This window comes from Notolepis coatsorum, assembly GCF_963971535.1.
Source record: "Notolepis coatsorum genome assembly, chromosome: 2".
NCBI classification, from domain to species: domain Eukaryota; kingdom Metazoa; phylum Chordata; class Actinopteri; order Aulopiformes; family Paralepididae; genus Notolepis; species Notolepis coatsorum.
The window spans coordinates 106678756-106695086 of NC_140166.1; the positions used below are offsets into that span (position 1 = coordinate 106678756).

Sequence of the window (16331 nt, forward strand, 5' to 3'; positions counted from 1 at the left end):
ACAAAATGGAAAGTCCAAATGAACAGAAAAGCATAGAAATACAAGCCTATGTTGACATGATTGTCACATCACTTCCTGTGTCTGCTGAGCGAACAGAGAAAATCAGGAAAGCAACTGAACTAGATGACACAATGAAAGAGCTCAAGAAGACCATACTGAAAGGGTGGCCTGAGCAAAAACGTGAATGCCCGGGTCAGATCCAAGATTACTGGGCATGCAGATCAGAGCTCTCAGTTGCTAATACATTGTTTTCAAAGGAAGCAAGTTTGTCATCCCGGCATCCATGCGCAAGGAAATGCTGCAGAAAGTGCATGAGGGACATTTGGGTGAGGAAAAATGTAAACGTAGAGCACATGAAGTAATGTACTGGCCAAGACTCAACCAAGACATCAGCCACACCACAGCTGCATGTGAAATATGTCTCACCTACAGGTCTAAACAACAAGCAGAGCCGCTCATGCCCCACCCTGTACCTGATCGCCTGTACCAGAAGGTCGGAGTCGATTTGTTTGACTGTAACGGTAAAAGCAACATTGTAGTCATAGATTACTACTCCAACTACCCGGAAGTTGTAACACTGCAGTCAACATCCAGCAAAACAGTCATAGCCTACCTGAAAACAGTCTTCGCGAGACATGGAGTTCCCTGTGAGCTGTTTTCAGATAATGGGCCACAGTTTTCCAGCAGCGAGTTTGCTTCGTTTGCAGAGGACTGGGGTTTTCACCACGCCACCTCAAGCCCGAACTACCCGAGATCCAATGGGCTCGCAGAGAGTTCAGTCAAGATCGTCAAGGCCCTCATGAAGAAGGCTCAAGATGGACAGGAGGAGTTCCAGAGGAGTCTGATGATATACAGGAGTGCCCCATTGGAAAATGGTTTGTCCCCAGCCCAGATGCTGATGGGAAGGCGCTTACGCACTAACCTTCCTATCCATGAGAACCTGTTGACACCAGAAGGAGCACACAAAATCAGCTCAAGGAAACAAGAACAAAAAGAGAAACACAAATTGCAACATGACAAGAAGGCAAAACACTTACCAAGCCTCAAGCCAGGCGATACAGTCCGTATCCTGGATCACACAACAGGCACATGGAGACAAGGAGGACGCGTGCAAAGAGAAGTTTCACCACGCTCATACCAGATCCAGACAGACCATGGTGCTTCTCTGAGACGAAACCGTGTGGATTTGAGACCACAGGTGGCAGTCCCAGAGACAGACTCTCAACAACGAAGCACTGCAGAGGTGTTAGATGCTCCCAGGAGTGAGCAGTTTTGTCAGAGTTCCCCAGACCGCAGTGACTCTGTCATGCCAAAAGGGGGCAGCACGCCCTCTGAGACCTGCTGCAGGCCTAAAAGGACTGTTAAACCTCCTGAGAGACTTATTGCACAGTGCTGCAAGGCATGTGGACTGTGGACGTGGATAGGGTAAAGAAAAGAGGACACTTGATGATGAAGGTTAAATGAAAAAGAAAATGTAAAAAAAAAAAAAAAAAAAGGATTGTAAAGAAAGATTTGATGCATATGCTTATTGTTTGAATGCATACGTTCATGTTTGAAATTAATGTTTATTATTGGAATGAACAGGTTTAAGAACAGTCGGAAACTAACGTTTTGTTATAGACGACTACAGGAAAAGAACAAGTTGTTTCTGTTTAAAAGAAGGGAAGATGTGTTGTTATTATAATACATAATATTGGTTCCGCCCTGTTGTTGTAGTACCCGGACCGAGGGACCGGGGTAGAGGGACAGTGCTTGATGTACGGATGCACAGGAGAGAGAGTGCCTTGATGTACGGATAGACAACGTGAATAAAAGCCAGTAAAGAAACCCTAGCCTGTTTATTCCTAGTTAGGAATACTGGAAACAACTAACATAACAGCTTTCAATCTTACATAACCTTGTATGTCCCGATGACGGTGTGCAGTGTTTAAATGTGCAGTATTAGAGCTTTATTACTTGTCAAGTGTCAAGTCTTGCATTTAAGGTGGATGTACATAATGAAAACCATCATAACACTCATCATGAGACTGTATAGAATGTTGTCATTGACGACAACAGCCATAATAATGTTGTCAACGAGGTAGATGTGAACTGCTATTGATATGAAGCTTTCTGCATATTTACTACAATATAGTGGAGTGATTCACCTTAATAAATAATAACATACAGTTCACTGTACACACCCACACCCACGCACCCTGGGTAGGTCACATTTCACAACCCCATTTTCACAACCCCTGGAAGTGTGAACGTTTTAGAGGAACTGAAACAGTTTTGAGAGCATTTAAGATTTAAGAGGTAAAGTCCAGAGTGTTTTTTTTTCCGCAGAGAATGAACTGGGACTGTGAACGAGCCCAGAGAAGAGGACAAGGGGACATTTTCCCTTTCAGGACTGATGCTCAGAACTAACGCTATAGTGTACTGTATCAAAAAACATTCAAGCATGAAAGATAGTACAGAATTTTACATTGGGATCCATATTATACATCTTGTAGGTTTATATACCTCTCTCTCTCTCTCTCTCTCTCTCTCTGGACAAGGCCTTTATAAAAGAATCAAGGTTCCTTTTCAGCAACCGTTCGGCCACCATTGGGAACACAATTCTATTTGGACCAAGTGGGAACACTGGTGCTGTAGAATGTTGTTCCCATGTCTGACCCATCGACAACCTTATACTCAGTGTTGGGGTTGTGAGTCAAGAAAGATAATGTGCTACAGACTATATTGTTACAGAGTGTTTTGACAGCGCAAATGACACCTGAAAAAGTGAGATTGTCTTATATTTGGGGTTTAAAGATTGTAGGTGTTGCTGTAAATTAAGTACAATTTTGTGATATTTGGTATCGATTCCTTGGGATCTCAATGACATTTCATATGATACAACTGGCTTTGCACTAGCTCCAAAAGACAGTAATGTTAATGTTGAATGAAAGTATAGGCCAGGACTGAGGAGGAGTTATTCCAATTTTAAGATCATGGTGATCAATGAGGCAGTGTGAAATATAGCCTACAGTTCTATTTTTCTTTGTGATGTCAAAAATATGTTAGTAGGCCTAATAGGCCTACCAGTAGGTTACAATTTAATTCACTTTGTATTTCATTTAAATAACTAAAATGAATAAAAAAGATATATTTATCTTATATGAAGTATGAAGACTATTTAATAAAAAAAATCTAAAATAAATAGACACCCTAAAACATATGCATACCTTTAGGAAAAAACACTAAAATCAGAAGTGATGTTACTGTGTATCTCTCCTTAAGACAGGAAGAAGTGTCCTTACTGTGTCTCTCTCCCTAAGACAGGAAAAATATGCAGACCTGAGAGCTCCGTAATAAATGGAGTGAGACGTAAAATTGCTTATACCAGTAAAAGTAAAGGAGTAACAGATTTGTATTTAGGGTCTTAGAGACAAGTTTCAAGTTCAAGTTTCTTTAATAGTTGTCATACAGAAGTACAGAATACTTTTGTACAAAATGCTTCTTACTGTTGCGCTCCAGAGACTGTGCAAGACAAGATAAGTATGAAATAAAAACATAGTAAAATTAGAAGTAAAAAAAAGAGGTCACAGTGTTCAGTTTAGACATATGTACAATGTTCGATGCAGAATAGACGTAGTTACCATACAATATACAATACTGTGCAGTGTACTAATATACAATACTATATAGTGCAAGGCAGAAATGGAGAAATGGGACGAGGTGCAATTTAGGTACAATTCACAGTAGGTGTACGAGTTGTAGTGCAAATCCTTTATCAATAAATATAAAGTGTAAGTGTGTTTGTGTGATCTAAAGTGTGGAGAGTGGGTGCTGCAGTGTGTTGTTTGTTTGAGTGAGTGTGTGCGTGTGGGTGTGTGTGCTGTGTGCATTTGATGGTTGTTGCCTAGTGATTATTGTTCGTTTAGCGATTATTGTTCGTTTAGCAGCCTGATGGCCTGGGGATAGAAGCTTCTTCTGAGTCTTTCTGTGCTCGCCTTAAGACTCCGGTATCGCTTGCCTGACCGCAGCAGTTCAAAGAGGCAGTTGTTCGGGTGGCTCGAGTCCTTAATAATTCTCTTAGCCTTCCCCTTGCACCGCTTGTTGTAAATGTTCTGGAGGGTGGGAAGCCCCCCTCCAATTGTGCGTTCGGCTGAACGTGTCACTCTTTGTAGTCTGCTACGGTCTTGTGCAGTGCTATTCCCAAACCAGGAGGTGATGTTGCCGGTCAGGATGCTCTCTATTGTACATGAGTAGAAGTTCCTAAGGATCTTCTGACTGACTTGGAACTTCCTTAGGCGCCTGAGGAAGTAGAGGCGTTGTCGTGCCTTCTTCACAACACTGTCAATGTGTGTGGTCCATGTCAAGTCCTCGGATATGTGGGCTCCGAGGTACTTGAAACTGTTCACTCTCTCAACCGGTGCCCCGTCGATGCTGAGGGGGCTGTAGTCCTTGACCCCCGACCTCCTGAAGTCCACAATCATCTCTTTTGTTTTGCTGACGTTCAGGGAGAGGCAGTTCTCCTGACACCACTGTGACAGGTTCTCTACCTCTTCCAGGTAGGCCCTTTCGTCGTTGGCAGAGATCAGGCCCACCACTACTGTGTCATCAGCAAATTTGATGATGGTGTTGTTGTTCCGCTGTGCTACGCAGTCATGTGTGTACAGGGAGTAGAGGAGGGGGCTCAGAACACAGCCCTGGGGGGCCCCTATGTTGAGCGTGATGGATGAGGAGGTGCAGACGTATTGACATGTTTTGATTGTCATTCAGCTCTATCTTTAATCTTTCAAAATGTTCAGTTGGTATCGCATGCACTCATCTGTGTTTCACTACACACATGATGCCTACCAACTGTTCACCTGTTTTATTGCAACACTACTATCACCGACATCTAAGAAGGGAGATCCCCCCGTTGAATGGCCCTTCTAAGGTTTCTCTCCTCCACATTGCCTGTGGTGCATTTTTTCCTATTGCCAGGTTTTAGTGAGTTTTTCCTTACTTTTGCGTCGGGTATGTCTGGGAGTGTTGCATTTATTTATTTTGCATTTTTTGGACTTTATGGTGTTCTTGTTTTGTTCTTGACTTATTGTGATGTTTCTTCTTGACTTTGGGGAGGCATTAACGTGTGTTGTCGGGCCTTACAAATAAATTTGATTTGATTTGATTTGATTTACTTATAGGAAAAAGTCATGTGATCAGTGTATAATGTGCTGCTCTAATAGCAGTAGGCTATACTGTACATCTTGCTTGTGGATTTTGTCGCCTCTGACCTTTTCAGGACGCGTCCTCCACCTCCATGGTGATGGCTGTTGATGCTGTCCTCAGACGGCGCTCTCTGCCGATAGTTCTCAAAAACGATGGGGTCTAAACATTTTACATTTTACATTTAGTCATTTAGCTGACACTTTTATCCAAAGCGACTTACAAATTGTGTACAACAAGTCAGCAGGAAGAGTACAACTCTGGCAGCTAAGGGTAAGAGGTATTGTTTGTCAAACAGTGTTGAACTTGAGTGTTACACTCTGAGTGCATAGTAGTATAGGGAGGTGTAGTGGTTACGTCATTGTTGTTTCCCGCGCGGTCCACCCCTCTTGAAATTTCAATGTATTTCCAATGGACACATTTTTAAATCGTCTCGTTTAAAAAAAATAAAGCATAAACATTGGCATGGTGTACCTTTCTGTGTATATTCATCCACAATATATAGCTCAACATGAAAAAAATTGCAATTAATCATAAAGGTAGCAAAATAACAATGTTTATGTTTTCGTTCACTGAGAAACTACACTTCACTCTGGCGCGACAGCACTGAACTACTGGTAAATGTAGTTATTATTATTTTTTTTGATACATTTTTTCTCCCCATTTTTCTATTTTTTCTCCCGTCCCCAATTTCGCATTGTCCAATTCTCCCCTCCCCTGTCTCGAACGTTGTTAAGCCATGCCTCCCACAAGCCGGCTGCAATGTGGACGAAGCCTTGCATCACGTGTCCCCTCCGGTACTCGAGGAGGCAGCCGTCGCATCTTTTCACCTGCACAGCGCGATCTCTCAGCAGCGAGGGTCTGCGTGGGAGGGACACGCCGCCCTCGTCGCTTCCTGATTCTACTGCGCAGGCGCACCAACCGACCTGTAGGAGTCGCTGTCCACAACGTCCGATCCCCACCCACCAGCTTCCCACCCCCTAATAGTAAATACTGCCAATTGTATTAGTATGAACGACCAGCCAAGCTGGTAGCAACGCCGAGAGCTGGGCTCGAACCCAGCATCTCCTGCGTTGGTGGCGAGTGCCTTGCCCACTGCGCCACCTAGCCGCCCTAATGTAGTTATTTTTTAACTACAAATTAAACAGCCTTATAACTAACTTTATTTCAACCCAAAATGCTGAAACAATAATGTTAGTGATAGAAGGGAACTAATTTGGTGCAAAAATGGAAAGCTTGCTAATGTTCATGAGGCAGAATTATTACAATAGCCGATAATACATTTTCCCAGTGATAAATCCCTATATGGGTGGACTGTGTGGGAAACTATATTGACATCAGACTACACCTCCCTATAGAGGGTAGTATAGGATAGACACAGTAGTATAGTGTAGTACAATAGATAGTAGTATAAACAACATGGGAAAGGGAGTACAACATAAGTGGTTTCAATTTAACACAACTTTAGTATACTTTCTGAATACATAAAGTATACAAAGTAAACTCGTAAAATATAGGAGTGCTTACCGGATGGACTGGAGCCTGTTCCTCTCAGCTCTATGAAACGGTTGTTCTCCGCAGAGATGTCACACGTCTCTAGAATCTTCCTCACCTCCTCATAATGCTGATAAGAAGATGCAGACATTCCACATCAAGTGGCATCAAAGGGCAACCCTGTCTCATGCCCCAACATCACATTCTCAATCCTGTCCCACAGCATCTGCGTGTGTTCTTCACACTGAGTAGCTTTCACTCTCAGCCATTTCCTTATGGAGACAGATTTACTTGCCCAGATTCATTCAGACTTTGGTTTTGTTTTTTAAAATGACAATAATCATAATAATAATAATCATAATTATTATTATTGATTCATACATTTGTTATCGTATTACTGTAATCCCCCGTATAATCTGTCATTCTCACCTAATCTCATCTCAGCTCATTTAATCTCACATCACCTCATATAATCTAATTTCATCAAATGTCATCAAATTTCATCTAATCTCATCTCATCTAATCTCACCTCACTTCATATAATTATATCCTACCTAATGTCACCTCACCTCACCTCACCTCACCTCACCTCACCTCACCTCACCTCACCTCACCTCACCTCACCTCAACTCATCCCACCTAATCTCATCTCATCTCTGGCTGAAGCAGGGTGGTGTGACTCACCTCGTCATCTCTGACACACTGCATAGAGATTTCGTTGCAGTGGTCCCAGAGAGCACACCTTACGATGCTGATTCTGTCTGTCTCCAGCTGCTGGAACACCTGCATCAGTACACACACAGACACACACGCACGCACGCACGCACGCACGCACACACGCACGCACGCACGCACGCACGCACACACACACACACACACACACACACACACACACACACACACACACACACACACACACACACACACACACACACACACACACACACACACACACACACACACACACACACACACACACGTGATGGAACAGCATGCATCAACTCTGGTATTGGCCTTCTCTCTCTCTCCTCCACTTGTATCACCAGATAGGCAATAGTGAAGTTAAATACTTATACTAACCTATAAACACGGCTCAGAATGTAATGGTTTTCTACCTGGAGCGTTCATACCGTGGTCTTGGAATGGTTAGCTCTGGGTCCCCTGTGTCTGCGTGGTCTGTAAGTGTTGTACATAGAAGTATGATTGTGGTTGATGTCAAGCTAATGCTTGTGGGACAGCACTATGGGGCAGAGTGGCTAAGTGTGAGTGAATGACTGGAATGGATGAGGGAGTGAGTTAATGACATTGCCGGTCATAGAGGTGATTCACATCTAAAAAAATATATATAACTATTGGGGAACTAAATAGTTCAAGTTCAAGTTCAAGTTTCTTTATTAGTTGTCATACAGAAATACAGAATACTTTTGCATGAAATGCTTCTTTCTGTTTTGCTCCTGAGAGTGTGCTAGATAAAATAACAAGATAGTGTAAAATAGTATAATATAAGTATAAAATAGAAAGTCAAGTATGTAAACAAGTGTAAACAAAACAAAAATGTTCAGTATACATATATACAGTATATGTACAGTCTATACTTCTGTACAGTCTATACAGTCAGCTACTATACAGTCCACTATTGTGACCACCCACAAGTACAGTGTAGAATGGTGAGGTATAGCTTAGCTTGTGGTGCCACCTTGTGGTGGTGAGGTGCAATGAGGTGCATGGGATTGATGCCAATAAATATAAAGTGTGTGTTAGTGTCTAAAGTGGGTGGTACAGTGTGTTGTTTATTTAAAGTGAGTGTGTGCGTGTGGATGTGTGTATTTGATGTTCTGTTATTGTTTATTGTTCATTGAGCATCCTGATGGCCTGGGGATAGAAGCTCCTTCTGAGTCTCTCTGTGCTTGCCATGAGACTCCGGTATCGCTTGCCTGACCGCAGCAGTTCAAAGAGGCAGTTGTTTGGGTGGCTGGGGTCTTTGATTATTCTCTTAGCCTTACCCATACAGCGCTTGTTGTAAATGTCTTGGAGAGTGGGACTTGAACTTGAACTTGAACAAGCCTCGCACGTCAAACTTCCACATTTACTTGGGTAACACTTATCTCCTGAGTGCTCTCGGTTGCTGCACGGATTTGAATGGCTTGTAGTAGAGTAATACAGTATATATCCCATATATAACAGGCGTTATTTGGACAAACTAACTACATATTTTGAATCTAAATGGGTACATTCTCGCCTGAAAAAAATATTAAAAACTGTATAATAATGGTCCTAGGTCGTATGTTAAAACAGCGTTCCGCCTTGGTAAATAGTCTGCATATCTGCCCGACTATGAAAAAAAAGAATACCAGCTAGTTGTTAGTGTGTATGTTGCATAGAAACAGCCTTGCACTGTTTTTAGGAGTTGCCTTTGTGGCTTATTTATTTGTCTACAATACCTCTTTATTGAGTGCCGTCCTGTTTTTTGGACTTGACTTATTTTCCTAAATACTCACTAACTTTGAGGCTTCCACCTGTAAATGTTGTTTTTTGTTGATTATTTTCCCCCTTCTCCTTAAAGGGGAACTATCTTATAAATGGCCTTTTTCAGTGTTTAGCATTGATTCCTAGCTATGTGGACTTATATTAATAGGATCTATGTCTCTAATTCTCATATTGGCGCATTCTTCCAATTCTCCTCTCACAATATTCGCCCTCACTGAACTGAGTCATTTGAAAATGTGCATATCTGTGATGTCAGAGGTTTCTCAGCTGCATAATAATGTGGCAGTTGCCACCAGGACACACAGTGGTTGGAGCCCAGCCTCAAAACGGCTTAAGATCTTGAGGTCGAAAAATTCTGTTTTTGAGTACTTGATTAGAAATACAAAACAATGATTAAAAAAAAAGAAACTTACAGAGGTGTAAAAGTGCCCAAATAGTGAAAGAAATAGTAAAATAGTTCCCCTTTAATGTCTGCGTAAGCAGTTTAGTGGTTATTCATACACGGATAACTTAAAGAGTCCCTATTATCTGCTTGTAACCCAAAGATGGGAGAACAAAATTATAATAATTTATATTCTCCTTTGGTTCATTACAATTTACTCAAGCATAGTAACAGACACAATATTTCTGACACTCCCTGACCTCAGTCATTCCCTGAGGTCCATACTGTAGATGTCCCTAGATACCAAGAACATGCCAATGGACCTTGTAGAAGTGGAGCAATCTCCCATCTACTTGGGTATCTACCATGTTGTCGTGTAGAATAAACCTTTACTTACTGGTCCTTTACGCTGCATGTCTGAAGCTGCCTGGCTCGCTCAGAACACGGCCAGAACTTTAACCACAGGTAAGTGGACCCAGTAAGTCAGCTAATAGCTATGCATCGATTACACTACTGGTAAGTATTGCATACCACTTTTAGTAAAAATATAATTTATTTTAATGTACCTCGCATGTGCTCTTGTGGGTATCTTCCCAGTCCTGCCGACCTCTTTCGAGCCGGTCGATGCTGGCAATGTAGAGCATTTCTGTGGAAGTGCAGTTCAATTCAGTTTCATAAGGAACCTTTACACAAGAGGTTAGCAAGCTGAGAGGAAGCTCTCATTTACAGGAAAGTCCTGTCAGACACATGCAGCCGAGAGATAAACAAGTGCAATGATCATTCCAACCAACCACTGTTGAATGACAAGTGTAGATTGAACAGATAATAAAAAACAATGAAAGCACAGAATCGACATGTGTAGATTGAACACAGAATAATAATGTGATGAAGGTGCAGACTTCATCACATTAGAGAGAGAGAGAGAGAGAGAGAGAGAGAGAGAGAGAGAGAGAGAGAGAGAGAGAGAGAGAGAGAGCGAGCGAGCAAGCGAGAGAGAGAGAGAGAGAGAGAGAGAGAGAGAGAGAGAGAGAGAGAGAGAGAGAGAGAAGAGAGAGAGAGAGAGAGAGAGAGAGAGAGAGAGAGAGAGAGAGAGAGAGAGAGAGAGAGAGAGAGAGAGAGAGAAAGAGAAAGAGGGGAGTTGTTGTGGTGAGACAAGTCCTCCTGGGAAGCTCCTGCTTCCCAGCTCGGAAGTCGTAAATACAGCTTGTCGCACGTAAAATGGTAGCTATTCACCTAAAAGGGAGCTGTCAATCAAGCATGATCTGATCACGCCCCTAAAGATCAGCCAATCACAGTGTAGTGTCAGAGGCAAGGCGGTTCGTCATGCTATGGGGTGAGTTAGGAATAGGGTTGGGCATCGTTTGGATTTGAACGATTCCGGTTCCGATTCCGATTCTCCATTTCGATTCCTGTTCTAAACTATTCTCGATTCCGATTCTTTGAGGTGCAGGTCAAAACAGGACACAGATTATTTCGCAGGAGAATTGAATTTTTTTATTTATTTAAAAATAAAATCATACTATTCACATTGTTAGTTGACTTGATACAGTTTAATTTGGTTGCTGTACTGTAACTAGGGTATTAATTAACAAAGTAATTTTTTTTTTTTTTTTTAATGAATCGAAATTAAGAATCGAAATGCAAATATGTTACAAAAACAAAAACATATATGTTATATGTTCCAGAACCGGAAGTTAGGAACCGGTTCCTATTAGAACCGGTTCTCTGTGCCCAACCCTAGTTAGGAAGGAAGGGGGTAAAGGTGATATGACCCCATTGACAGGTGACCATATGAAACGTAACAGTATGTTTTCTTGATTGAAATGAGTCATTCCTGAGGGTTTAAACATTGTTGGAAACATTTGGGATAAAGTACACAATTCTATCCCAAAATATATAACATAGATAACATAGATCTAGTATTAACTTTTATAGATTTGAATGCAGAAATGTTACATAATTATTTCACCTTTAAGTGGTTTTTACGGTGGCCCCATTTTCTAACTAAGGATGATCAAGCACAGTATGGATTTTATTTAGAAAAGAGTAGGAGTCGAGACTTCTGAACTTATCCGTTAATGAAACTTAGATCAAGAAATTATACATTATGGTGTAGAGAGTTGTGTTTGGGTCTGACCTGCTCCAATGGCCTCCTGCCTGCACTGCTTGGCCTTGTGATGCAACTGGGAAGCAGAACAAGCAGAGGAGTACACGTTATATTACACATTACACGTATATATGTTCATACATACCAACTATTTCGCCTGTTTTATTCTCCACCCATCGATCATCCATAGCAACAGTACTATCACCGACATCCAAGAAGGGGGATCCCCCCTTGAACGGCCCTTCTAAGGTTTCTCTCCTCCGCATTGCCTGTGGTGCTTTTTCTCTATTGCTAGGTTTTTAGTGAGTTTTTCCTCACCTTTGCTGGGGTATGTCTGGGAGTGTTTTTTTTGGATTTCATGATGGGTTTTTTGTTCTTGATTTATTGTGTTGTTTCTTCTTGACTTGTTTAAAGAAGACTTGTCCAGTCCATGGGGACGTGAACTTGTGATTGCAGGCTTTACAATTACATTGGATTTGATTTGATGTAGGAGAGAAGTGACACAAGCTGAATCAAAATGCAACCACTTGAGATCTTCTCTGACCACGAATAAATACTACTCTGTTCTCTTTTAGATGGGAACTTTTAACAATAATATATACTTAAAGAAAACATATGCATGATGGTGTTCAAAACCCCCCAAAGAACAAATCAAAACAGAAAGTGGCAAAACTAAACAATACTAAACAAGGCTTAGAATTAGGGATGTTCGATATTGGCTTTTTTACCGATACCGATATACCGATATTGTCCAACTCTTAATTTCCGATACCGATATCAACCGATATCAACTATACCGATATATGCAGGGTCCCCCTTCCCCCCCCCCCAAGACACGGATATACAATCCGTATAGCATAAAAGCCTGGTTGGCAGTGCGCATAGATTAAGTCCAGTGCACACTCCAAGTCAGACTGAATGGCGCATAACGGAGTCTCTCCGTGTTTTGTCTACTCTCTCTCTCTCTCTCTCTCTCTCTCTCTCTCCCTATCAAGGGCGTCATTTTGTTTTCAATGGTGGGGGGGACACATTTGGGGGCGTGGTCAGTGGTGCGTTGGTGATTGCATACCTAGTTGCACTGTGTTTTAATGGGCGTTTAACTCCGTCATTATTATACTTAATGTATCTAAACTATATTATACAAGAGCCACATCTGTTATATATCGTATTGGCCATCGCGTCCCGCTCTGAGCCTTATGAGATACCCCTTATCTCCTATGATACCTACTGTATCTCCCACGAACAACTACATGCACCCCACCTGTATGGGGCCCCGCCCCCATGGTGGCACCGCCCATATAACCGTGACTCTGGTCACCAAAACACCCTTCCTCTATTTTCGTCCCAGCGTAATGGCTGCGTGCACCATACGATAACTAGCAGGATGAAAAAGATTAAGGAAGGTTCGTAATGTTGAGGGCTTACCGGAGGATTGTTTTTCCCTGGATTCTCCGGAGCTTGTTTCGACGACGCATGAGACCTATGCTGGTGGTTCCTCGGCTGACGGCGACGGACCGAGGGGCAGCGTACAAGGTTTGACTAACGGGTCGGCTTGTACAAAGGTGAGGTCTGTGTCAGTAGGCATCGATGTCGGTGTTGGTCGTGCTATGGAGTATGTTTCGGCACCAGGGCCGGGGCGGCTTGGCGATCGTTCCACTGTAGTGGGCGATGTCCTGGCGATCCTGGAACATGCTGTTAACGCTAATGCTACTACTGCTTTTTCTGCTGACACTGATGTTGACGCTGGAATGTCTAATAATCCCCGCTGCAGGATTCCGTTTTTCCCTCCTCTTGCCAGCTTCATTAATGAAGGTCAGTCGGTGGTGGATGTGGGGGGGTTCGCTGAGCTCTATTTACCTTTTTTATGGGTGAAGGGGCTGACAACGGGGTGCAGGCCGGGGGTACCTTGGCTAAGCAGCCAGGTCGCTTTTTTTCTGTGCCCAGGCGGGGATGAACGACGTTCATTGATAGCATATCGGCTCGGAGGGTGGCAGTATGGACGAATGAGTGGTATACTGCTGCAGGATGGCATTTAGCGGGCGGCCAGTGTTATGGCTCAGCTGGCTACTTTCCTATCCAAGATGGCGTCGGGTTGTAGGTCTTTGGGTCCGACCGACATTGTAAACGTGATTCATGTTTGTGGTGTTCTAGAGATCTTGACTCAGTCGCAAGCTATAACTGCGGCGAGGATTCGGATGCTATCGACTTTGGTTGTTAGGCATGCTTGGTTGGAGCAGTCTCCTCTTGGGGAAGAGGATAGGTTTTCTCTCCTCACGACTCCTTTTTCCACAGATAGTCTTTTTGGGCGTTCTGTGGAGGCGCAGGCGGTTATTGATCTGGGTCCTACACCGCCTCACGCTGTGCAGCCAGAGGTGGGAGCACGGTCTCGTCAACGACTGTGGCGAGATCCTCGACAGGCGGCCATGTTTCCCCCGCCAGTGGTGCCCTGGTTGGAGAGTCAACAGGGTATCGCGAGGCCGACAGCCTTGGCGGCCGAGGGATCGGCCATTTTGGGTGATTTCGGGTTTGGTAAACCAACCCGTCGTCATTTTGCCGCGAGCAGCCCGCTCCCCGTTCAATCCGCTCTCTGTTACCCTCAGAAGCGGGGCTCTGAGCGTTCTCAAGTTTCAAGTTCAAGTTTCTTTAATAGTTGTCATACAGAAGTACAGAATACTTTCATACAAAATGCTTCTTACTGTTACACTCCAGAGACTGTGCTAGACAAGATAGTATCAAATAACATAGTATAGCATGTAATTTAGAAGTAGAAAATGAGGTCACAGTGTTCAGTATAGACATATGTACAATGTTCGATGCAGAATAGACGTAACTGAGTTACCATATAATATACAATACTATGCAGTGTACTAATGTACAGTACTATATAGTGCAAAGCAGAAATGGGATGAGGTACAATTTAGGTACAATTTACAGTAAGGTGTACGAGTTGTAGTGCAGTCCTTCATCAATAAATATAAAGTGTGGGGAGTGGGTGCTACAGTGTGTTTGTTTAAAGTGGGTGTGTGCTATAAAGTGTGTGGAGTGGGTGCTACAGTGTGTTTGTTTAAAGTGAGTGTGTGCGTGTGGATGTGTGTGCTATGTGCGTTTGATGGTTGTTGTTGTGTAGTGTTCATTGTTCGTTTAGCAGCCTGATGGCCTGGGGATAGAAGCTTCTTCTGAGTCTTTCTGTGCTCGCCTTGAGACTCCAGTATCGCTTGCCTGACCGCAGCAGTTCAAAGAGGCAGTTGTTCGGGTGACTGGAGTCTTTAATGATTCTCTTAGCCTTGCCCCTGCAACGCTTGTTGTAAATGTTCTGGAGGGTGGGGAGCCCCCCTCCAATTGTGCGTTCGGCTGAACGTGTCACTCTTTGTAGTCTGCTTCGGTCTTGTGCAGTGCTATTCCCAAACCAGGAGGTGATGTTGCCAGTCAGGATGCTCTCTATTGTACATGAGTAGAAGTTCTTAAGGATCTTCTGACTGACTTGGAACTTCCTTAGGCGCCTGAGGAAGTAGAGGCGTTGTCGTGCCTTCTTCACAACACTGTCAATGTGTGTGGTCCATGTCAAGTCCTCGGATATGTAGGCTCCGAGGTACTTAAAGCTGTTGACTCTCTCAACCGGTGCCCCGTCGATGCTGAGGGGGCTGTAGTCCTTGACCCCCGACCTCCTGAAGTCCACAATCATCTCCTTTGTTTTGCTGACGTTCAGGGAGAGGCTGTTTTCCTGGCACCATCCCGCCAGGACCTTGACCTCTTCCAGGTAGGCCCTCTCGTCGTTGGCAGAGATCAGGCCCACCACCACTGTGTCGTCAGCAAATTTGATGATTGTATTGCTACTCCGCTGAGCCACACAGTCGTGTGTGTACAGGGAGTAGAGGAGGGGACTCAGAACACAGCCCTGGGGGGCCCCTATGTTGAGGGTGATGGATGAGGAGGTGCAGTTGCCTGCTCTCACCACCTGGGGTCTGGCCGTCAGGAAGTCCAAGACCCACTGGCAGAGGTCATAGTTCAAGCCCAGGTCCCTGAGCTTGGCTATGAGTATGGAGGGGACTATGGTATTGAATGCCGAGCTGTAGTCGATGAATAGCATTCTCACATAGTTCCCCTGCCTCTTGTCCAGGTGTGATGCTGCTGTGTGCAGCACATGGGCTATGGCGTCCTCCGTGGACCTGTTGGGGCGGTATGCAAATTGCAGGGGGTCCATGTTGATGGGGAGGGAGGAGCAGATGTAGCCCTTTACTAGCTTCTCAAAGCACTTCATGGCTATGGAGGTGAGAGCTACAGGGCGGTAGTCGTTGAGGCAAGCAGGCTTGGATTTTTTGGGTACAGGGATAATAGTGGACTTCTTCAGGCAGGTGGGGATGACAGCCTGTTCTAAGGACAGGTTAAATATGTCAGTGAATACCGGGGCCAGTTGGTCGGCACAGACTTTTAGGACGCGGCCGGGGATGCCGTCCGGACCTGCTGCCTTCCTGATATTCACTTTTTTAAAGGTCCGCCTCACCTCATGCTCTGTTACCCTGAACACTGAGTCTCCATCAGCAGCAGACCCCCCCCCCCCCCATTGCCGTGGCTTGTGGGCTGGTGTTGTTATTACCAGCAGCAAACCTCGCATAGAAGGTATTGAGGTCATTTGCTAAGGAGATGTCACTGCCGGTCCTTTGGCTGCGGGCCGCGAACCTT

General features: G+C 43.9%; 1 protein-coding gene across 1 annotated transcript in view; it reads right to left on the bottom strand.

The window, feature by feature from the left end:
- Positions 1-16331, bottom strand: part of LOC311223481 (proline-serine-threonine phosphatase-interacting protein 1-like) — an 80445-nt gene that overhangs the window by 27057 nt on the left and 37057 nt on the right. The window contains exons 8-12 of the mRNA XM_084308267.1: positions 11682-11727; positions 10111-10190; positions 7360-7458; positions 6709-6805; positions 5250-5343 (exon numbers count right to left, since the gene is read on the bottom strand). Coding sequence (XP_084164393.1) covers positions 5250-5343; positions 6709-6805; positions 7360-7458; positions 10111-10190; positions 11682-11727 — 416 coding nt within the window. The remainder of the gene's footprint in view (positions 1-5249; positions 5344-6708; positions 6806-7359; positions 7459-10110; positions 10191-11681; positions 11728-16331) is intronic.